The 24,839-nt window shown below is 38.8% G+C and overlaps 1 protein-coding gene across 4 annotated transcripts in view; it reads right to left on the bottom strand.

Moving 5' to 3' along the window:
* Positions 1 to 24,617, bottom strand: part of pdlim5a (PDZ and LIM domain 5a) — an 86,255-nt gene extending 61,638 nt beyond the window's left edge. For 3 of the 4 annotated variants that reach the window (XR_010904440.1, XM_067439598.1, XM_067439600.1), the window contains exons 1-3: positions 20,919 to 21,022; positions 19,959 to 20,104; positions 1,993 to 2,144 (exon numbers count right to left, since the gene is read on the bottom strand). Coding sequence is in view for 3 of the 4 variants with exons in the window: in XM_067439598.1 (XP_067295699.1) it covers positions 1,993 to 2,144; positions 19,959 to 20,057 (251 nt within the window). In the remaining variant the exon portion in view is untranslated. Of the gene's footprint in view, positions 1 to 1,992; positions 2,145 to 19,958; positions 20,105 to 20,918; positions 21,023 to 24,549 lie in introns of those variants that run through there. The other variant, XM_067439599.1, reaches the window with a different exon arrangement.
* Between the last annotated feature and the right edge of the window lie 222 nt (positions 24,618 to 24,839).

Raw genomic sequence — 24,839 nt, 5'->3', positions numbered from 1 at the left:
AGCGCCGCCCCTCGTCCCCGCGCTGAGGGGGAGCTCGAGCGGCGACGCTCTGTTTTTGTTGCGCCCTGTGAGCGGAGCTCGTACTCGGCTTAGGCTGCCTGATGTCAGCGGCAGCCCCAGGGACCTGGACCCGGAGAGGGAGAAACTGCTTTAGCGCCGCAGCTTGTTTCTTTGACTCCTGGAACCTCTCGGTGACAGTGTGTACTGCGTCACCGAAGAGGCCACCAGGAGACAGCGGCGCGTCGAGCAGGAAGCTTTTCTCCCTCTCCTTGATTTCAGTGGGGTTGAGCCATAAATGTCTCTCCGTAGCCACCAATGCTGCCATAGAGCGGCCAACACATCTGGCCGTCTCTTTGGTGGCCCGGAGAGTCAGATCAGCTGCTGTTCTTAGCTCATTTATGACATCACCCCCCACTTCATCACGTCCATCTAAGTCCCTGAGCAGGTCAGCCTGATAAGCCTGCATTATAGCCATGGTATGCAGGCATGCAGCAGCCTGACCTGCCGCCGAGTACGCTTTGCCCACCAGTGCCGACGTTGTTTTTAATGGTCTGGTGGGCAAAGTCGGGGCCTTCAGGGACGATGCCGAGGAAGGCGAGAGATGGCTCGCGAGCGTCTCTTCTACCTTTGGCATCGCCCCATAACCGTAGTGCTTCAGCCCCATGATGTTGCTGTAGACCGAAGTCTGAGGGCTGAACACACGGTATGATGCCGGTCTCTTCCATGATGTTGCCACCTCGGTGTGCAAATCATGGAAGAATGGCAGGCCCCGCCGCTGAGGTTCTGAAGCGCGAGCGGGCAGGAATCTTTCATCTAATTTGCTAGATCTTTTTCTTCCTGCCTCAGATCTCTCTACGGGCCAGTCAATATTTAATCTGGCCACAGCTCGCGTTAGAACCTCAACGAGCTCCTCACTCGCAGGGGACTGAAGTGGCGAATCTTCAGTCGCGATGCTCTCAACGTCCACCTCCTCGGAGCTGGATAGTTGGAGCACCGGCGGCTCTCTCGGGGGGGAAGAAACCGCAATGCGTGCTTCCAAGCCCCGAGAAGAACCGCTGGATGGAGCAGGTGAGGGCAGAGATAAGGCAGCGCCCGTCTCAAACCCCTCTGCAACATCCAATTGTGAACCCCACGACTGCAGCCTCCGCTCTGCCTCGGCAGCAGCGGGACCAGAGCCGCGGGGAACACGAGCCGAGGCACCCTCCTCGAAGAGTGCCCGGCGGGAGCGCAGCGTTCTCAGTGGCATACGCTCACAGTGCTCGCAAGCAGCCCCCTCGAGGGCTGCCTGGGCATGCTGCGCTCCCAAGCAGGCAACACAAAGAGAGTGTGTATCCCCACTCGTGATGTAGCGTGGGCAGGGATGTACACACCTCTTGAACTGACTGCTTTCACTCGCCATTTCTCTATCTATTTATTTTCTCTTTTTTGTAAATATAAGGAATATTTAACAAAGGGTGGAAAAACTCTTTCAATAGACAGACAAAAACACCAAATAGACAGACAGGTTCACACAGATCGCTTGCTGAAGGCTCAGAAGCTAGTTCCTGTTTGTTTTCACGGACGTTTTATAGCTTCCGGTCGATGACGTCATCACGCCGACGATCGATCTTTTTTCCGATGGAATGGTTCTACAGGCGCTTCACGACGCATTAACGCAGAGGCGTTCTCACAGCGTTTCGACGCAGCTCGAGTTCCCCGAAAGGGAACTCCGGTTGCTATAGAAACAAGCAGTGTTCTGAGACGCGCGTTTAGGACTGTGCATGCGCATTTGTTTTAGGTTTAGGTTCAGGGTTAGGGCCTAGTTATTACCACCAGTTATTGCAACTACTATAATAAGTAAATAATATGTACAAGTTGAACAAGACTGAAAAATAAAGTGCAACCCAAATTTGAATACCGGACAGTACTATTATATCTGAGTGTTCAAAATGTATTTAATCATATTTCGCTTTTTGTTTTCCCATCACAAAAGCGGCACATGCATATTCTTACTTTTTTAAAGAGAGGCTGAGTTTGTCTGTGCTGGCTTTAATCTTATTCTGAGCCTCAAGGTGGTTCATGCCGTCAGTGCTGATGCCATCGATGGACAGGACCAGATCTCCCACAGCGACTCCCGCTTTAGCAGCCTTTCCTCCATCCGTCAGCTGAAAAGACACAAAGCTAATGGTTAAAAACAACACAGAGAAGTCTGGAGACGTCTGACTACATGGTTGTTCTGTCTGCTGTAGTCCAGATGCTCATACAAACAGATTGCCATTGCCTTTTGTGCTGATAGAAAAAAACTACACACATCACCTTCAAATTCTGTGGCTATCTGATTAACAAAATATCTGCATTATGTATAGTCATATTATTCAGTATATTGACTGATTTGGAGTTGCTCTTTTAAATGCACTGCTGGTTTCAAAAGTTTCTAAAAAAAAAATAAGAATTTGTACATGTTTTTGTCGCTTATGCTCAGTCGCTTTTGCTCACAAATGCTGCATTTGAATAAAAATACAGTAAACAGTAATATTGTTACTGTGACTTTAAAAAAAAAAAAATTAATGTTACTTTGACTTAGACTCTTATTTTTATTTAGTAAGTAAAGCAAACCTGCGCTTCAGACCTTTGTACACAAATTTAATAGCTTAGACTTGGCATTTTGTATGTTTTTGAAATGTTTCTTATGCAGTAAAACAGTACTTTTGATCATTCAGAATATGCTAATATGCTTTAATCATATTCTAATATGATTGGCTGCTCGAGAAACATTTATGATTATTTTCAATGCTGAAAACAGTTGTTCTGCTGAATTTTCAAATGAAACGGTGACACATTTTAAAGGATTCTTTGATGAAATAGAAAGTTTAAAAGAACAGCATTTATCTAAAATTGACATTATAAATGTCTTTAATGTCATTTAATCCAATAATGCTTTGTAAACTAAAAAATCATTTAGAACGGTAGTGTATGTACAAATCAGAATAATAAAAAGTGTCTAAAACAGACATAAGATGAACTTTTGAACTTGGGTTTCACTGTGAAAGCTTTAGGAAACAAAATGAGACTATCAGTAAAAGAAGTCACGTAAAGATTTACTTCAAAGACAGCTGAGCTTTCAACAGTAAACAACTCAGCTCTGAAACGGGACAAAAGTTCATGTTTAGTGCATCAAATCCAGTCCAAGTGGTTCATGTGTAAATCACAACGGATGTCCCTGCGAACCTGAGGCCGGTGCGGTCGGGCCAATTCAAACAAAATTAAAGAAAAGATAACTCTGAAATCCCAGCCTGATGCGCAAGTCAAGCGTGACATTACAGCAGGGCTGCAAACCCATAGACCGCAGTCCGCTTTCAATCTCAAACCACTCAAGTGCTCTTCAATTATCACATGACCACCTCTTTAATAAGATGATCTTATATAAACAGAAACCCTGCAGATGGCAGACATATGCTTTCATGTGTGCTCAGCTGCCTTTTATACGAGACACTGTAAACGTTTGAGACTACATCTCATTCATCATTGTTTTGCCACAATCTGCATGAATGCCGCACTCTTCCTAGTGCACATCATTGAAATGCATTCGAGAAAAACATTTATGTGGCGAAAAGACAAGAACCTGGTCAAAAACATGTGTTATAAGTATGCAGCATCGCTGGTTTGAGGCCACAATAACACAAAAGCCCGCCGCTTTCTTTGATTTCTGTCATAACTTCTGTTTCCACTGGAGAGTAAACAGGAATAAAACACAAGGAGCATCTGAGAGCAATTACAGCACAACAGCACCCAAAAAAAATGGCTAAAGACAACACAGATGCCGTTATTCACGAAACCACAATCTCGCGCAAGTAAAGCAAAAGCCAGTTTGGAGGTGGAAACAAATAATTAACTCGCAAACACGTGTTTTGGGGTTGTTTTTTAGCCATCGTGTGCGATTGTAAAAGCTTCTTGGGTTTTCTCATGAATGCATTTGAGAACATGTGGTGTGTAAGTCTTTGATTTAGTTGAGTTACAGAACAGATGTATGCTGTGCCCTCGAGGACAACAGCGGACACTGCACACACACATCAACACACACAATAAACACATCTGAAATCAAGAAGTGAACGGAAGAAGTTTCAAAGGAAAGGAAATGGGACCAATATGAGGTCTGATGAAGAACAAGGTGCGAGTGTGTGTGTGAATGTGTGTACAAATGTATTTATGTTTAGTTAATAAGTTCAGGTCAGTTTTGCATTGTTCCCAGGGCTTTAAAGGTCCCATTTGTTTATTTGTTCTCATTTTATTATTGACTTTTTTAAAAAGAAAACTTTGTGTTGAAGAAAACTAGTTTTTTTTTTTATTTGCCGTCAATTATAGTTCTTAGACAAAAGCGGAATCGCTCAAAATTCGTTTTCGGTTTTAATAATAATCATTTTTTTTGACCGATTATTATTATTTTTTTTAATCTACTTTTTTCAACGCAAAGTTTTCTTTAAAAAAAAGAACAAGAAAAAAAAGTGATAGTCAGTAATAAAATAAGAACAAATAAACAAATTGCAAACAACAGCATATATAAATGCTACAGAATAAAGAGAGCTATGAGAGTTTTTCAGGTGGGTCTAACAGTAAGTTATTATTCAGGTAAGAAATACTTCAGAAAGTAATCAAATGTAAAATAATGATGGATAGTCTTCATTGTAAAAAAATAAACATAGGTTAATTGTTATAATTAAAGTTTATTAATAAACTTATTTAGTCAAGAGCAGAGAGTGATTTTCTTTGTCTTTTGTTCTTTGATTAACATGACAGACAGCAGCAGGAATAATAGGCTCCTGTCCCTTTAAGAGTTTATGCTTGGATCCAGTACACTGTGTTATCTTAACTATTTAATGTAATTTATTCCTGTGATCAAAGCTGAATTTTCAGCATCATTACTCCAGTCTTCAGTGTCACATGATCCTTCAGAAATCATTCTAATATGATGATTTGCTCCTCAAGAAACATTAATTATTATTAATGTTGAAAACAGTTTGCCATGGCTGTGGGTTTAAGCGCATGACGCAGAAGGAACAAAAATAGTCTTTAATAAATCAAACAAGAAATACACAGGGGATCGTAGGAGAAATAAACAGACACAACCAGCTTAAACCGAGGAAAGCCTTAACAGACAGGACTCAGGGTTTTAACACACCGAGAACATAATCAAATAGAAACAGAACAGATGTGTGGAATTATGGACTATGAAACTAATTAGCAAACAGGAACATTAACTAGGAACTGAGAAGGAAAACAGGAAGAGAGGGAAAAATAAACTAAAACAGAGCACATTACAGTTCTGCTGCTTCAGTTTTTTGTTTTTTTTTCTTCAGGATTCATTGTTGATAAGTTCAAGAAAACATGTATTTAAATCTAACATTATACATAATTGTAAATTATAAATAAACATTATAAATGTCAAGAAATTAATACTTTTATTTAGCGAAAATAGATACATTAACTAAAAGTGACAGTACACTCTAAAAAATGTTGGGTTGTTTTAACCCAATTTTGGATCAAATATGGACAAACCTAGCAGTTGGGTTACATTTTTGAGTTTAACCCAAAGGTTGGGTTCATCCATATTTTAGCCAAAATTGGGTTAAAACAACACATTTTTTAGAGTGTACTGTCACTTTTAGTCAATTTAATCTATCTTCACTGAATAAAAGTATTAATTTCTTTAAAAAGGTACACCATGTAACTTTTTGCTTTAAATAAACAAAAATTAAATAATGCAGCAATACATTATCAATCCTTCTCCCAAAATGTGGTTTTGTCTTACCCTGATTCCCTACGGTAAGCCTATTATAATTGTTTATATTTTAGATCTGTTGGGATGGAAATTGTGTACCGTTGCGTGCCTTATATCCGTAAATAGACAAAAGCTGTTTTGGTTACATTCGAGTATCGTGTATGGTGTGGGAATGGCGTAGGTCAAATGTCACAACGAGCGACTTGGGGCAGCTAAATCTCCAACATCTAGGGAATCACCTGGAATAACAAGAGGAGATTCTCTGTCAAAAACAGAACGTGACAGAGCTCATAATAAAACAAGAATCAACATTGGCTTGGCTTTTCAGAGATGGCAAGAACTGAGGGAGTTGAAATGTTGTTAAAGCAACGCAGAGATGATGGTGTTTTAATACTCAACGTGTGAGTAAAGTATTTTACTGAACAGATATATTCATATGTAGCTCTCTAAAAGAGTTCATTGTAAAGCATTATCTATTGTGAAGGCTTGTTTCATTATGGTTGTTCTAAAGCTGTGCTGGAATTTATACACGGTGCTGAATTTTACACTATACCGTGTTTATTAATGGGTAAAGATACATTAACGTCTTCAGCTAGTCAGGTTGAGATTATTTTCATCTAAATTGGTTATATCCCAATAGCCTAGTAGTGAATTGTGGCAAGGTTGATGAGCGAGAGATGTGGGAGGAGCGAGCGAGACCGGTGTGTGATTGAAGATGAGAGTCACCTTCTCCTTCTTCCAATAACAACGAACTTCTATATATTCATGTTTTATGATCAGTAGGATAACCATATTCATCCGCATAGTCGTGCAGAGCCTTTTTTTTTTTTTTTTCAAGTTACTTATGGCGATTTTCCCCTGCGTGGTATGACTCGGCTCACTTTGCTTTGGCTCGGTTTGGTTTTCCACTGCAATTTAGTACTGCTTCAAAGTGGGTGGGATTATAGACTGATTGTTATAGTTGCGGCACCTCTGCTGCCGAGACATCAACATAAATGTGACACAAACAAACGCATTACACAGGAGCATATCGATGGATTGGTGTTCTTGATTCTCAGCATGTGGATGTTTTCACTACTAGAGGAAGATGTTTCTAGCAGGTTTGGTGTCCTGTATCAAATCCAATGATGCTGGTAGTGACGATTCGCTCTGACCAATCAGTGATCTGCAGTGTTTACACATCACATTTTAGTATCGGTACAGCTCGCTTGGAAGCTTAAGGTGGTACTATTGAGGTCAGGGGTTTTCAAACCTGTCCTGGAGGACCCCCAGAACTGCACGTTTCGTACAGTACAGGCCAAAAGTTTGGACACATTACTATTTGTAATGTTTTTGAAAGAAGTTTCTACTGCTCATCAAGCCTGCATTTATTTGATCAAAAATACAGAATTTTTTGTATATATTGTGATATATTATTACAATTTAAAATATTTGGTTTTCAATTTATTATATTTTAAATGATCATTTATTTCTGTGATGCAAAGCTGAATTTTCAGGATGGTTCCTCCAGTCTTCAGTGATCATGATCCTTCAGAAATCATTCTCATATTCTGATTTATTATGAGTGTTGGAAACAGTTCTGCTGCCTAATATACTTGATGAATAAAAGGTTCGAAAAAACTGCATTTATTCAAAATAAAAAAAAATTCAAATAATATAAATCTCCTTTACTATCATTTTTTATCAATTTAACACATCCTTGCTGAATAACTTTATTGATTTATTTCAAAAAAAGAAAGAAAAAAGTAACTGACCCCAAATTACTGACCAGTAGTGTATATTGTTGTTACAAAAGATTTCTATTTTTAAAACATTTGAATTTAAATTTTATTCATCAAAATATTATAAAAAAGTATCACAGGTTATGAAAAAATATTAAACAGCAGAACTGTTTCCAACTTTGAATCATCATATTAGAATGATTTCTGCATGCTTGATGAGCAGAAGAAACTTCTTTCAAAAACATGACAAACAGTAATGTGTCCAAACTTTTGGCCTGTACTGTATGTCTCCCTCATCTAACACACCTGATTCAACTCATGAGCTCATTATTAGAGACCGCAGGACATGAGGTGGGTGACAAATATGAGAGACATACAAAATGTGCAGGGAGAGGTTTGAAAACCCCTGATTTAAGTGAGCTGTACCAAGCCGTACCATGCAGTGGAAAAGTGCTAATAGTGTACCTTTTTGCAGAAGCATTAATGAGCTTAATGAGCTCATACATGTGACGTACTAGAACCGATATTTGGCAACTAATTTCAGCTCTCATTTCAGCTAAAAGTCACTATAATTGTAGTCTTTCCCCTCACACAGCACTGATACACAGGCCTCATTAAACTTAGGCTATTTCACACAGGTCGTATAAAGGCCCTTTCTGACCGTTTTCAGACCTGGGTCACTGTATGCTTCTATTGCTTGGAAAAAGCTACATCCTTAGTTATTTTGTTCTCATTGGAAAAAAGTAAGTCATAGAGGTTTGGAACAACAGCTTACTCACACAGTCTGTAAGCAAACACACATTTTTGGTGTGTGTCACATGTTTTAGCACGGCATGGTGTTAAATATTTTCACGACTTGTTTACTCATGTGGTGTGACGGTGGACGTCAAGTCGCCACACCAGCAATTAGAGGGCTGCTGGTTTCAGTGTTGCAAATGTTTTCTGCTGTGTTAGTGGATTCAAACACTTTTGCTCAAGAGACAATTGACACTTAGTAACAAGTCTCTGATGTCCCCAGAGTGTGTATATGAAGTTTTAGCTCAAAATACCCCACAGTTCATTTCTTTAAAGCATGTTAATATTGTCATGCAGTCATGCATTGAAATTGTTCAGCCTTTTATGTTCAAACCGGAGTTGGACAATCATGGAGAGACTCAAGAAGAATTGTCCAAATGTAGAATACAATGGGACGTTTTGTGAATGTCTAGTTTATTTATGTAGCTGATGTGGACAGATAGTTAGTATATAGGTATAGTTATCTATCTTCAAGTTGTCGATTAACATATTCTGTCATGATAATCTATAAATCACTTGTGGGAACTGTTGTAAAATGCCTTCAGAGCCAGAGAATATATGCAGCATGAAGATATAACTGATAAATTAGTTTAATTACGGTTATACCTTCTGTGGTCATCTTGCTAAGGGGCGGTAATATAACAAGATCCCTTTTCTATGCAACTAGGGGTGCAAAATCGGACCGGCTTATTTTTTCACATGCTTGCAGAAAAAGGCTTACCAAAACAAAGTTACTAGATTGCCCTTTTTCACATTTTATGGGTTGGTGGATGCACCAATTATAGCACTTAAACATGGAAAAAGTCAGAATGTCCCCTTTAAAACGAATCAATTATAAGCATGGACATAAAGTTTACATTACCTCCACAGTGGCTGCACCCGTCTATAACCACGGAATGGTATTTTCTTCAACCGGCCTGGCTGTGTTGTGTCTTTATAAGTTAGTCAAGTGTTCGCTGCAAATTTTTACAATTCGGAAAGGCACAAACGTGGAACAATTTATTCTTCACTCACGAGCCCAATCGGATTATCACTCTAGTGAAGTCCGGTCACGAACAAATCGTTCTTTTGAACCGGTTCTTTTTAGTGAACCGGCGAACCAGTTCACCAAATCGGACTGAATCGATCCAAACGGTTCGCATCTCAAATCAGCGCTGACCACACACGTTACTTTAGTTACTCACTTTCTGACATGAGTGACAGTTCCTCCGTATATAAATAAACTAATGTCTTGAATTATATGTTGTAACTCCAACCGTTCACTGAACTGAGTCATATTTTGCTGAGATCTGATGAGCTCACGAGCAGTGGTCCTCATCGGACCAGCAGTACAGAATCGAAAACTATTTCTCTCGGACACGTTCAATACTGAGGACCGACCAAGGGGGTAATCTAGCGCTCGGAAAGCGTTCCACCCCTAGGGGCGGCCATTGCTAACCAAGCCATCACCTGCTGTTAGCATCCCATTGTATCTTACACTATCGCCCCGCAGAAGCTGTTTTTGTAAAAATAGGCTAACGATTACGTCATAACCAACGCGACTCTGTCGCACAGTTGAGAAATTACCGTATAGACCTGAGGAGACGCTCGCAGGCAATCTTTTACTGTCTATGAGACAGTCGGTGGGACGTGGAGACATAAAGTCTGATAAAGTCAAGGGAGAAGAATGGAGAGAAGCCCATAGTGAGCCAAAAGCAACGGGAGAAAATATTTAAACAACGTGATTCAGCTTTCACTTTCCACAACTACTAGAAGACCTACAGCTGTCAGACAGGAGGCTCACGTCACATCTACGTCCTCAAGCTCCGTCTGAGCCTGCGCAGTTCGCTCAGCCATCAGGAAGTGAGTGCCCCTAGGTTGACTTCATTATTTCGCCGTTGACGTCAATGGGATCGCTCAGTCCATTTCTTTTACTGTCTATGGGACCGACGCAGAGATGGGCATAAATACATGGAAATGTATTTAAAATACAAATACAAAATACTGTGAGGAAAAATGTATTTAAATACAAATACAAAATACTGTGTGGAAAAATGTATTTAAATACAAATACAGTATTTTGTATTTTGAAAATACACCAAATACATGTGAAATTGGCAATTCAGTGAAGGTATCCATATTAGGCTGTAATCTATCTGGGCCTATTCTGAATGCCAAAAAGCATTTAGATGTGTGCAACTGCTTAGAAACTTTCGTTTTCAATTTGAATTTGAATTTCCTTTAGCGGCAGTTATAATAACACAAATTACGTCAATAACTCATTCGCCCTCACTTCTTTTTCCACTCCAACATTCCAATTATTCCTGCCCACTAAAAGCTGCACAGATATATGTGCTTACCCCGATAGGCCTATCTATGTAAATGATTTAGAAAAAGTTCCATCGATTCACATTTTATATTATTGCTACGAATCTACAAAATGTATTGTCATATGATATCACTCATTCCTAACATGCAGTAACGTTAATACTTCAAACACATTTGACAAGCTACTTTAATCAACAAGTAGAATTGACCATGACATCCTCACCTTATTACAACAATTTTGTAAAGTTGCCGATCCAAGGCTGGGTTGTACTAGCCTAGAAATCTAGACGCACCCTAGCGGCAGCTAATCTAATCACGAGTGCCGTCTAGCAACTCTCAATACACTTCTGAGCTGTAAAAACCAAACTCTGGTCGGGCCAATCACATTGTGTATAGAGTCGGTGGGCGGGGCTTAACATAATGACGGAAGAGTTGCGTTTGCGTGCTTCTAGTAAACACAGACGCTGGCGAACGGCGGTCTTTCGAATCAGCTTTGGCCGTAACTCTGGAAGACTTGAGTTAAGCTTTTCTCTGAGAAAAAAACAAAGAACGGCACTGAAGTCATTCTTAAAAAGGGAAGATGTGTTCGGAGTTTAGCCGACCGGATACGGCGAATGTTTAATCTATCAATGAGCTCCGCTTCACGTTGCTCTTGATGGTTGTAGCGCTATCCTATCGCGTGCAGAGGGAGTTTGAAAGACAACCGTTTATCCGCCCCTCAGATTGAGCTGTCTATGGTGAGTTTCCAGACCAAACATCTTGATGTGGGTCTGGCTTGTCAGGCTAGGGTTGTACAGCTGCGGCTCACCTGAATGAATGTTGGGGGGAGGGGCGTGTCTGGTCTGAACTAGTAGATGCATGAAAACAGCTCCTGATAAAGAGGTTGCCTGGCTCAAAGTATTTTGAGTATTTTGAAAATACAAAAATACTCATCTTAAATGTATTTAAATACAAATTACATTCGATTTTTTCCAAAGGCTTTAAAATACAAAATACAAAATAGTATTTTGTATTTCAAATACGTATTTGAAATACATGTATTTGAAATACTGCCCATCCCTGCCGACGAGCCAATGAGCAGATCCTCTTCATAAACACGATGCTCTTCTCGACTTTCCATCTACCGCTGAGTTTCCCACGGGACTTCAGTGCGAGACACAGCTAGCCGGCTAAAACAGGTGAATTTAAACAATGGCTAAGTGGCTAAACGCATCTCGTTGTCATGTGAGGGACCTGTTCATGTTGGACGGACATTTTAATTGCATTTTGTGTCTGTTAAGAGGCACAAAAACAGCCGTTACGTTTATGCCCCCAAAGCCCCGTTTTAGCTGAGGGGGGGCTCTGGGCATTAACTGTAATAAGTCCGTGTTGCAAGGACCAATCCGGTTCGTTTTTTTCTATAGACTATACTCACAAAGATATAACGATCAAGATAAACTTAAAAATTCGCCGGAGTTGTCCTTTAATGTTTTGATTGAATGTGTTCAATTTCCCAATCAAACAACTGCGCATAAAACCTGAAATATAACAGGTGGTGATTTTACACAGCGTCACTGTGACGTCAGACCGCATCCAGATGGCCTGCCACTTCAGCATCAGTGGTTTTACTGTTTCTGAAGGTGTTGTACGCTGCTAGGTGAACAGAAGGTCTATTCAACTTCATAAACGTCCCTCAGAGACACACTGCCCCATGCAGTTAAACTAGATGTGTTCATTAACTTTAATCTAAACACACATAAACTAGCTGTGAATGCTCATAAAACACCCTGTGTGTGTGCGTGTGCGTGTGCGTGTGTGTGTGTGTGTGTGTGTGTGTGTGTGTGTGTGTGTGTGTGTGTGTGTGTGTGTGTGTGTGTGTGTGTGAGGTATGGTGCGAGTGCTGTTGCAATCAATACTCTCTGCAGAATGCAGTCTGTATATAAAGACCGGCCAAAATTGTCAAGAAACGTCATTGCTGAGAAAATGTGTGGTAATATTCAGATGAGGTGTCTGAGACAGATACCATTTGCTTCATTACACCGAACAGATCTACGCAAATAATTAAGTCATGTGTTTGAAGAGTCAGACAGAGAGCCATTCAGTTGTGGGTTGTAAAAAATGGTTGTGTTTGTTTCTGGCACTAAAACATATATCCCAAAATGTTGAACTTTCTATTCATTAAAGAATACTGGGGGGAAAAATATATCACAGTTTCCACAAAAATATTAAGCAGCACAACTGTTAAAAAACGTTTCTAGAGCATCAAATCATCATATCAGAACGATTTCTGAAGGATCATGTGACACTGAAGACTGGAGTTATGATGATGCTGAAAATTCAGCTTTGATCACAGGAATAAATTACATTTTAAAATATATTCAAATAATATTTCATAATAATATTGTTTTTATTGTATTTTTGATCAAATAAATGCAGCCTTGGTGAGCATAAAAGGCAAAGCATTTTAAAAAAATCATACCGGTTTTGATCACAGAATGACCAATCAGAACAAAGTTCTCCAAAGTGCTGCGTAATCAAATAGCATAAATGGCTGAATGAATAGTTGAGTTTGTTTCCTTCCCATCTCACGTTCACATGTGGAATCTTACAGGCGTTTTCAAGCAGATTTATTGGTGAGTCTGGAAGCACAATCTGCTAACTTGATCAGGAGAAGCAGCACAGCTTGTACTTAATGGCCATATCATTAACAATTCAGCTAAATGATTTATGACATCATATCAGGTTTCATGAAAAGCAAAGACATCTTCATTAAACTGTAATGTTTTCCCATTAGGGCAATTTAAACAGATGCATGTTCTTTACTGTGCATGTGTGTTTCTACCAACTTTACTAGTGTATTAATAAAGTGACAGTGTGACTATAGTGTTTCTATAATACAGACCTGCTGACAAAATAGACCTACAAAAATCTTGGGTTCTTTTTTCTACTCAAATCCTGGGTTGAGCCTTTTGGATCATTTGTTTGGGTTATTTTTTTCAGTGTTTGGCTAGTTTTTGTGTTACCCAGATCCTGGGTCAGACGTGACAACCCAGTGTTTGGGTAATTTTTGTGTGACTCAGATCCTGGGTCAGATGTAACAACCCAATGTTTGGGTAGTTTTTGTGTTACCCAAATCCTGTGTCAGACATGACAACCCAGTGTTTGGTTAGTTTTTGTGTGACTCAGATCCTGGGTTGAGTTATTATTGAGTTACAACCCAGAGGTTGAGTTATTTATTTCAACCTCTTCAGTAGAGCACAGTGCAGATCCATCATATTGGTGCATGTCTTTGGAATACAGGTTTGTGTAGGTTTTATTTTATCTATAAATTTGTTATTGTAATGTATAGCAACATACAGGGGCGCAATGTGAGTCACCTAGACAAGTGTCGCATTGGCCTTTTCGCACGGTGGAAAAGCCTGATAAAATCTTTAGATGTACACAGACTGTTTATGTTGTACAGGACAGTGGTCTGAAGTTAGAAGTTCCCCACTGAACACGACAAGCTCCGGCACGAGATCCAGCGCCGTTACGGTGGAAACAGGACAACAGAGACTACTCGATTACACTTGAACTACTTATAAATGTTTTATTTTTACTTCTAACATTTGTTAAATGAGCTTAAATGTAGGCAATACATATTAAAAAGATATAAAATATGGTATTCTTTGTTTGGCTATCACCAAACCAAGCTCAATTTAAAATTGAACATTGGTCTGGGGAGTCTGCTCTGTATTTTCTACTGCACAAGATGCGTGATCAACTGGCAACGACCCATCGCTTCTCTATCTGTTATCGTGTTAAACCCGCCAATAGCGCGCCAGGTAGATAAGCCAGTCTGTGATTGGTTCCTGCAAAAGTGTAACAGAAGCAGTAGAAATTAATGTACATATTTCCAGACTGAGTTGCCGGGCAAAATCAAATCACCGGCAGATCATGCTGGATTTACCCAGTCTATGCTATACTGTAAAATATGAGCCCGTAAACATTAAACCCCGTAAACATTACTTCATGTATGAAGTAAAAAAAATGAGCCAGTATAATAGTGAAAACAAACTCAACCAATTAACCTGGATAAATTAACACAACATGTGTTCTATCCTATATTTGTTTTAAACCCAGTGTGTGTCTATAGACATACATTTGATTCAAACCTAGAGAGAAAGAAAGATAAACAGAGTACAGAAAACTGGTGGTATCATGGCACAATGTTAGTGTTAGATGGTACAGAAAAAGGAGAGAGAGAGAGAGAAACTGACATTGACACTAACCAGCATGTAACAGCAGCTCCAAACCACAGTCTTATAAAGCCTAGTTTAGACCAGATACCCGTATTAAATCCCATCATAAACCAGAACTTAGAATATTAAATCTCTGTAAAGCTGGCTGGGGTACAGCGAGGCTCAAACCAGCCCAATCTCGCTGCCAACTTCCCACCGCTTTTCACACAAAACAAAAATCACACTCCCATAACCTCAGACCTGTCCGCATCCAAACCCAACACACTCCCCTCAAACGTTTTATTTACAGTCTAAACCTGTCCCAGCGCCCGTCCAGTCTGAAATCAGCAGACGAGCAAAAACACTTGAAGAAATACTACAGCTGCAATCTACAAGTTCTCGCCAGAAAAGCTGCAGCTTAATCCTGACGGCTGAAACACTTGACTGGCTGCAGAGAACCTCTGAGAAAGAAACTTGTTTTATCATCGCATGAACTGGAACATTCTCATTTTATCTTATCGTCGACGAAAAGTTTATCACCCACACATATACACTCCTCTGGAGATGATGTCATGAGAGCTGGAGGACAAAACTTGAAGCAGCAGGTCTGTTTTAAGTAGTTAAACTACAGCTAGTTGCTGACAGAAATTAAAATATGAGTCTCTATAATACTTTATTCTGATTGGCCAATCTTCTCAAATATATTTGCATAATTATGGCTAATATTAAAGCTTTGCTGGTTTTATATCTCTAGTATCAGCCCTCGCCTTCTTTATTTTCACACGATACAATTATTTAAAGGGTTACTTCACTGCTTTTTCATATTAAACAATGTTATTCCCTTAACTAAAACGAGTTGATACATACCTCTCTCGTCTCAGTGTGTGCTCTTAATCTCTCTGACGCGCGGTGACGATCTGATAGCATTTAGCTTAGCCCACTAAGCCCAGTTCATTCACTATGGTACCAAACAGAGATCAAGTAAAAAGTACCAAACACCTCCATCTTTTCCCTATTTAAATACAGTTACACGAATAGTTGAACGATCAAGTATGGTGACAAAATAAAACGTGGTACTTCTCTAATCGGATTAAAAAGGAGAACTATAATGTATGGCGGATTAGCACTTCTGAGAGTACTTCGGCTCGGCGCAGTAAAAAGTCCCGGCCGAAACATCTTTCCTCACACCTCCCCCTCACTCTCTCATTTCTGTCAATAGGGAGATGTGAGGGAAGATGTTTCGGCCTGGACTTTTTACTGTGCCGAGCCAAAGTACTCTGAGAAGTGCTAATCCGCCATACATTATAGTTCTCCTTTTTAATCCGATTAGAGAAGCACCACGTTTTATTTTGTCACCATACTTGATAATTCAACTACTCGTGTAACTGTATTTAAATAGGGGAAACGTGGAGGTGTTTGGTACTTCTAACTTGATCTCTGTTTGGTTCCATAGTGAATGAACTGGGCTTAGTGGGCTAAGCTAAATGCTATCAGATCATCACCGCGCGTCAGAGAGATTAAGTCCACGCACTGAGACGAGAGAGGTGTGTATCAACTCGTTTAAGTTAAGGGAATAACATAGTTTAATATGAAAAGGCAGTGAAGTATCCCTTTAAACCAATTATTTCCCTTCCATTTATTTAGTTACATTATGTAAGGGATAATGTACACCCGGCCGGTTGTTATTCTAGAATAAACCCCGACAGAGTGATCAGGTCTTGCATCACATTATCCCGCTTATTACACGGCTACTAGTCTCAAATAAATAATTATTAGACACAAAATATTGTCTTGAGATTAAATATTTTATTAGCTCTTACGCAAAGCTTCCGCGAAGAAAAACAGTTCCAACCTGCTTTAAGCCTTTGTCTATTGCTGAAGATTTGCCATATGCTAAATGTTGAAAATGAATGCTGAAAGGGTGAGTTCACCCAATAATGAAACCAAGCCTATGATTTACTCACCCTCAAGTTATCGTAGGTGTATATGACATTCTTCTTTCAGACAAATACAATTAAAGTTATATTTAAAAAGTCCAAGCTAATGTTAATCCCAGCAGTAGTTGTAGTTGTGTTTGAAGTCCATAAAAAATGCAGCTGTCCGTCAAATAACGTGCTCCACACGACTCCGATGGGTTAATAGAGCCTTCTGATTCGAATCGATGCGTTTGTGTAAGAAAAATATCTATATTAAAAACGTTATAAAGGAAACCTGCCTTAAGGTCTTCCATTGTAACCCACGGCTGCTTAAGCCACAAGATGGCGCCAGCATTAAGCATAGAAGTAGTACCGGTCAAGATAACTCGTAGTACCCGTATGAGCGGGTGTTATCTGGAAATAACATACCGCTGGAATGCACGATTGACCAATCAGAATCAAGTATTTCACAGAGCCGTGTAATAAAAGTGGGATAATGGGAACCTGATTACCTTTGTGGGATTCATTTTAAAAATGACAGCTAAATATAAAATATCACTTAGGGGCAGATTTACCAAACATTAGCGTGAGAGTGCAAATCACCTCGCATGATTTATTTAAATACTCTCCTCACATAAATTTTGCATCTGAAAGGGAAACTCATACAAATGCATGTGCAATAAGATCAGCAGCAAAAATAACCCTGTCCACACCTTTTCAGCAAGATTTTTCACTGTGTGTCTTTGGTCAAAACCTGACAGTATTTTTTTTTAACACCAAAAGAGATTTTGCACCGGCACAAGCTGTTATTAAATCTGGCCATAGTTTTGCAAACAGGTGATCTACTCTCACATTAATGCATTTAGAATTAAGGCTCACTTAATCTTACTCCCCCAACATGCTGACTAGAGATGAGAGGAGTCCTGAAAATCACAGATTAATGATGTGTCCGGCACCCTGGGACAGAACTGAACCCTGGCTAGCTGACGGCTGCACTCCCAGTTTTTACTAAGGGATCTGAAGTTAAAATAACATCTTTTATTGAGTGTGAGTAACGTCTGTAGCGGGATCCGAGAGAGCTCTCGCACAATTGATCAAATATTTTCATTGGCTTCCTGTTTAAAGCGCTCCAAGCCACAAACCAAACCAACCAGCAGCGAGACGAACCACATCACAAACTCTGATGCAACGAAGCACTGCCCGACTGCCTTAATCATTAGCAGAAATAATGATTATGAAATTGCCCAATAGTTCAAAAGCACATCACATTGCTATAAGCTTATAAGTAACACTTTTAAGGTACACTATCCAAATTAGTAATATTATAGAGATTAATTAATTAATGGAAAAATCAGTGTACGCTGTGTAAAAAATGTAACAAAAAATGTAAAATTTAATTAAAAAAAAAAAAAAAGCAGTGTAAAAATTAAACACTTAGAGACAACAAGGAGGACAGGGAGGGCAAAGGGAAAGAAGGAAGAGCCTGGAGACAGGGAAGGAAAGAAATAGGGAGATGCAAGGAAAATCAATCAGAAGGTCATTTACATCAGTCCTCTGCCAGATGGCATTGTGGGAATAGCTGTCATACATTGGCAGATTAAACGACTGTGTGACATAAGTCTGTGTGTGTGTGTGTGTGTGTGTGTGTGTGTGTGTGTGTGTGTGTGTGTGTGTGTGTGTGTGTGTGTGTGTGTGTGTGTGTGTGTGTGTGTGTGTGTGTGTGTGTGTGTGTGTGTGTGTGTGTAGAAAAAGTGTGGAAGACTCATTACGAAATAAAAAGTATGAACAGGTGGAAAGGAAAGGTTACATAGATCACTTAACAGATTTTGTCCTGTAAATCAAGAGGAAAGATGGGGATAAAACTAATTAAATCTTATTTATACTTTAAAACAAATAGTGTATCTACTATCAAGTGACATTAAAAGAAAGTACCTATAAATAAAGAGGCACTGAAATATGACTTCTCAGAAATAAGTGGCTCACATTAGAAGTGTGACGCATCACATCAAAAGCCAAGCTGTAATATTATGAACACAGAAACATTCATATTTGCATTTGGCAGATGCTTTTATCCAAATAAATTTACTCTGCATTTAAGCTATACCAGTTTTCAGTTCATGCATTCCTTGGGAATCAACGATTTAAAAATTATATATTATATTTATATTTTATTTTTTATTTTTTTATTTTTTTACTTATTATTAAATTTAAAAAAATAATAATAAATTTTAAAATAAATGTTAAATCATTTACTTATCACATTTCAAATGCAGATTAATTGCATTTTCATGAACCGGCAAAGAAAGGGTTTGATACTGAGAATAGAGACAATTGTAACAATAAAAATATTGGTAAAATAAGCATCAAAAACCCTTTACCCACAGCTATTATTTTGGGATAAATGCTTAATTTACTAATTCATGATTCATTTTTATCTAAATATTTTTAATATAAAAGGAGGAGAAAAGACAGTGGAAGACGAGAGAGGACCAGGTCTGGACTTTATGTTGAGTTTTGTTTATGGTTTGTTGTGTGTGTGTGCGGGCAGTCGTCCGTGAGGGGCTGCCCGCATTACTTTCGTTTTGTTTATTTATTTAATAAAAATCGTTGAATGTTTGCTGGTTCCTGCCTCCTTCCTTCCATTCAAGAACCCTGTTACAATAATGTTACAAAATCCAAATATTTTGAACTTCATACTCTTTAAATGCTGTAAAAATGACAATGCATCACAATTTCCATAAAATGATTAAGCAGTGCAACTGTTTTCAACATTGATAATTGTTCAATGTTATAATGATAATTGATAATCCTCATATTAGAATGATTTCTGAAGGATCATGTGACACTGAAGACTAGAGTAACAGTTATTTTAAATGTCACAATATTACTGTTTTACTGTATTTTTTATCAAATGCATCCTTGGGGAGTTCTCTTAAAAACATTTTAAAAAATTGTAGATTTTACAACAGCAGTGTATATTTTAACACATGGAAAAATATATATATTTTTGTATTATTATAAAAAAAAATGTCTGTAAATGACTTTTCTAAAAATATGGTCTTATGATAAACAATGGGCACCGGTTTAAATCACAGCTTACCCCACTCTCCCCTGTGCATAATTATGAGGTCAAAAGCAACAGAGAAAACAGACAAAAAGAGAAGAACGAGGGGTGTGAGAGATCATTAAAGGGTACAGATGGCGTCGGGGGTCAGAAGGGGTGTATGGTGTTTGAATGTGTGTGTACATGTGTGTTCGTACTCACCCGTGAAATGGAAAGAGGCATGTTGAAGTCTTTCCCTCCCTGCAGTCTGAAGCCCCAGGGGGCCGGACCCTGTAACACCACACTGTATTTACCACTCATAGCTGTCTGATCTAAAACACACCCTCATAGACTCCTCACAGAATGCCCTGGAAAGACAGAGACAGAGGGGGCAAAGATGTTCAGTCAGACATTGTTGAAAAACTGTAGGATTTAGAACTTTTTACATGTTCTAAATAAATTATGAGTGATGTGTCTCGGCAAAATATCAGGGTTGCCAGGTTTTGCTATGCAGTTTTTAAGGTGTTCAAGGTGGTTGCTTGCTTAATTTTTTTTTTTAAGAAACGTTTTAATACTATGGGTTGGAGAGCGAGAGCATAGAAATAGTGATGCTTGCCTTATGAAACACTACTAGTGAAGTTGATTAGTAGCAGAAAGCAATATTAAAGCCATATATTTTTAAGAACAAGAAAAAGTTTGGGGTCGGTAAGATTTTTAAAGGTTTTTGAAAGTCTCTTATTGCTCACCAAGGCTGCATTTATTTAAAAACAGTAATGCAGTGAGATCTTATTATATTTCCAAATGGCATGTTTCCTATTTAAATATATTTTTATATGTAATAAAAGTTTGCTGTGATGCAAAGCTGAATTTTCAGCATCAACTGCTTATATATAAGTAGCTTATATACTGAGTATAAATGAATAGCATTTATTTGAAATACAAATCTTTTGTAAATGTCTTTGCTGGCAGTTTTTTGCATCAATTTCAGGTATTCTTGCTAAATTAAACTAATGATTATTCTTTAAACATAAACACTTACTGACCCTAAATGTTTGTGGTAGTGTAATAATACAATATCAATACATTAATAAAAATAAGTTACCATGCAAAGTGAAGTAAACATTTCACACATTCTAATCGAACACCTGGCAACAAAAGTATAATTCATCCAGATACATTTACCTTCAGAAAGCAACACTCTTCACTAAACGAAACACAAACTCCTCAGCAGCGCAGCGAACAATACAGGTCTAAAGGTCCGACACAAAATGATCCACACAGATGGCAGATTGTCATTTTATACCCATCTATCAGAGGGGGTGTGTGTATTTTGGGGGCTGGGATAGGAGTGCTAGGCTTACGCGTTGATATTTTGGGAATGGACCCTAGAAATGCTGCCAAACATAAGGGAAGGAACCGTCATAAAGCCACTAGAAACCCAAAACAAAGGTTCTGAGATTAGACGATCAGGATCAGACGCTGGAATGTTCCACGGGTCAGATGGGCGTCCTGAACTCGGCACATTTTAAGAGGGAGCGCTTTAGCCTGCCAGTATCTCTATCTACTGCTCATATTGTCCAAAAATTCACCATGGGAAAAGAGTAAGACTGCTGTAAACACTAGAATGGAGATGAGATCCACATGTGATCCGTACTGTCATCACGCATTATTCAGATGGCTCTCCGTCAGCTATCAGACAAATGTCTCGCTCATTAAACAAATGCAAATAATGGACAATTATAGCAATGTTAGTAATGTTTAACCTATGCTGTTTGTACCATATAAATAATGTATTTTATCAATCTATTTATCTCTTTTAGTCATTCTGACCACCTATAGATAGATAAGAGATGGATATATAGGCTATGAATTGACAGACAGTGAGATTTATCATCATTATCCACACAAACACACAAAGTCTGAATACAGAAGAAGCCATAAGGTCAGTCCTCAGGCAGTCTGGGAATCACTGTGTGTGTGTGTGTGCGTGTGCGTGTGTGTGTGCGTTTCTGCGATGGGTAGTTTAGGGGTAGGCACAGTTTGTACATTATTTAAAAAAACTTCAGTCTATGAAAAGTCCCCACAAAGATGGTGAATCAGACAGACCTGTCTGTGTGTGCGCATGTGAGGGGTTCGTCCGGTATCTGACCCAGATCTAATATCAATAGTTTAAAACTAAACACACGCCATGTGTTCCTCGCTTCACAAACAAACACACACACACACACACACACACACACACACACACACACACACACACACACACACACACACACACACACACACACACACACACACACACACACACACACACACACACACACACACACACACACACAGGGATTCCATGTTTCGGACTCTTTCCATAGACATAATGTTTTTATTCTGTACAAACGGTATATTCTCTTGCTTAACCCTAAACCTAAATCACAGAAAACTTTCTGCATTTTTACAATTTCAAAAAACATCCCTTAGTCTAATTAATTAACAGTTTTCCTTATGGGGACAAAAAAGTCCCCACAAGGACAAAGGATTTCATATATTGCCATTTTTCTGGGGACATTTTGCCCCCATAATGTAGGGTTTACCTTAATCACACACTCTCACACACACAGACACGCTCTCTCTCTATTGCCACATAAGTGCACCCATAAACAACAAGGAAATCACATTGTGACATATGATAAATGATATATGCAAAGACACACAATAGAGCATTAGGATGCACGCTGAGTGGCGGCAGTAAGTAGCTTAAGCTTGAGTGAGAACAGCTGAGACCAAAGCGAGAACAATACATGCTTCTTTTGTGTGTGTGTGTGTGTGTGTGTGTGTGTGTGTGTGTGTGTGTGTGTGTGTGTGTGTGTGTGTGTGTGTGTGTGTGTTCATAATAGCCTTTATGCATTTACAGTTATTTTCCACCAAAATGCCATTATGGATCCAGTGACTTGGGAGACACAAGGAAAACATATTGTTGCATTGTGTTGCATTTCATCTGGTTTTAGATTATATATGATTCATTAGCATTACAACGTGATTTAACTACATTAACCCACCATTATGGTGTACGCGAGAGGTTTCTAAAAAAAAAATATAATGCACATGAACACAAACGAACTGCGTGGCTATATCAGACTCAACACTAATCTAATTTAATCCCAATCTGTCTGCACTAAATCAAGGCAATTACACCAGACTAGCAACTAATTTAGTCGTCTGATAACTCACACAACACTTCCAAACCTCGACATCGAACTGCATAGAAAAGCAACAGCATTATTTATGGCATAATTCTTAAACACTGCATGACAGATTAAACACTTAAATTTAATACTCAGGGTTAGAGGTTTGTTTAAATCTCTTAATATGAGCAACAGTAATAGTAATGCTTGACGTACTAATAACTAAACCCCCAAAAGGCAGTAGTTCCTGGAACAGAGAGCAGATCTTCACAAGGACCAATCAATGCTCTACATGCTAAAAATAAATAATGAAACCGTGTCTGTGCATTTGAGCATCTGCTTGCAGTGTGTGTGTGTGTGTGTGTGTGTGTGTGTGTGTGTGTGTGTGTGTGTGTGTGTGTGTGTGTGTGTGTGTGTGTGTGTGTGTTTGTGTGTAAGAGTCAGTGTTCACAATGATGCATGCCTGCAGTTTCATTCAAAAAACAGTCCATGCTAAACTGGCACAGGCATTGCAAAGCTAAAAACCAAAAAGGTAAGATAATATAATTTGTATTTTTAATATATTGTACTGATACAGTAAAAATGAAACAAAAGTATGGTTAATACCAAATATATGATTTAATATAAATGTCTTAACTAAATAAAATGTTAATTTTTGAAAACCTCAAGCAAGTTGACTTAACCATTCAAAAAGATAAGATGACTTCTGTTTGAAAATATCTGCATAACACCTGCACTGTACAGAAAATATTCTGCAAAGCATCTCCTTTTTATATATAATGAATTTGAAATATTTTTTTCTCATTTGCTGCCTGTCATCCAGAGGGGGTGAAGACAGACAACGCCCCCAGCCTGCATAACATATGACATCCAGCCCATCCATATGGAGCCTCCTGAGACATCAATGAGACATTACGGCTCCTCAACACAACCAAATGTTAATCGCTTTCACTACAGTTTACCCGATTCACTCCATTTGTTGTGGTAACTGATATTGAGCAACTTTAATTCAAAACAAAGATGAAAACCAAAACTCATTAACACAAAACAATGCACACATCCATTCATTTTTTCTGTGAATATCATAGCATTTCACATCCTTGATTTGCTATAGCTGTTGGGTAAACAAGTAAACACACATACACACACACACACACACTAGAAGACAGATAATGAGACAACATTTAAACCAAAAGGTAAAAAAAGAGAACAATTTAGTCATCTATATAAGGCAAGTTGTCACATTTATATAGGGGCATGCTGTTCATGGGTTTTATATGGGTTTTTTAACAAAAAAAATAGCATATTTTAGTACTATCATTTTTACATACATTTATTTATTATATTATTTGTCAGAATTGCCCTACTTTTTACATTTGGTTGAAAATCCTGTTAATTTCAGACATATATCAGACATATTGTGGTAAAATTAGCTTATTTTCACATTTCAAACAACACATTCTCACATATTCTTCTGTGACAACATGCCCCGCAGCCCCGGTCGGATAAAAAGTAGCTATCAGATGAAAAGGATTTAACTGAAAACTATTTAAAAGACTTTATTCACACAGCTGCGCTCCTATGACCGTTTAAAACTTTTCCTCTCTCGTGTCATGTGATGAACCTGCACTTACCTGTGTGTCGCGTCGCGTCGCGTTGTGCGCGTCTATGCATCCGCGCGGCGCTGCGAGGTTCATGATCCCTCCGCGAGTGACATCACTAAATATGGGCGGGGTTAGCGACACGCCCCTACCTTTAGTCACGCCCATTAGTCCAACCTGCAGAGGGCAGAGACCTACATTTGGAGAAGTAACTGAAACTAATTAGGCTTCTTTATATACTTTCTTTTGTTGGCTTTTGAACCATAACTTGTTAATTGTCTGAAAGATTGTTTTTTTTATTGTATTTGTCTGTTAAAATTGCA

The sequence above is a fragment of the Pseudorasbora parva genome, chromosome 3 (genome assembly GCF_024679245.1).
Source record: "Pseudorasbora parva isolate DD20220531a chromosome 3, ASM2467924v1, whole genome shotgun sequence".
Lineage (NCBI taxonomy): Eukaryota > Metazoa > Chordata > Actinopteri > Cypriniformes > Gobionidae > Pseudorasbora > Pseudorasbora parva.
The sequence above is the reverse complement of the archived record's forward strand: the minus strand, read 5'-3'. Positions and strand labels throughout refer to the sequence as shown.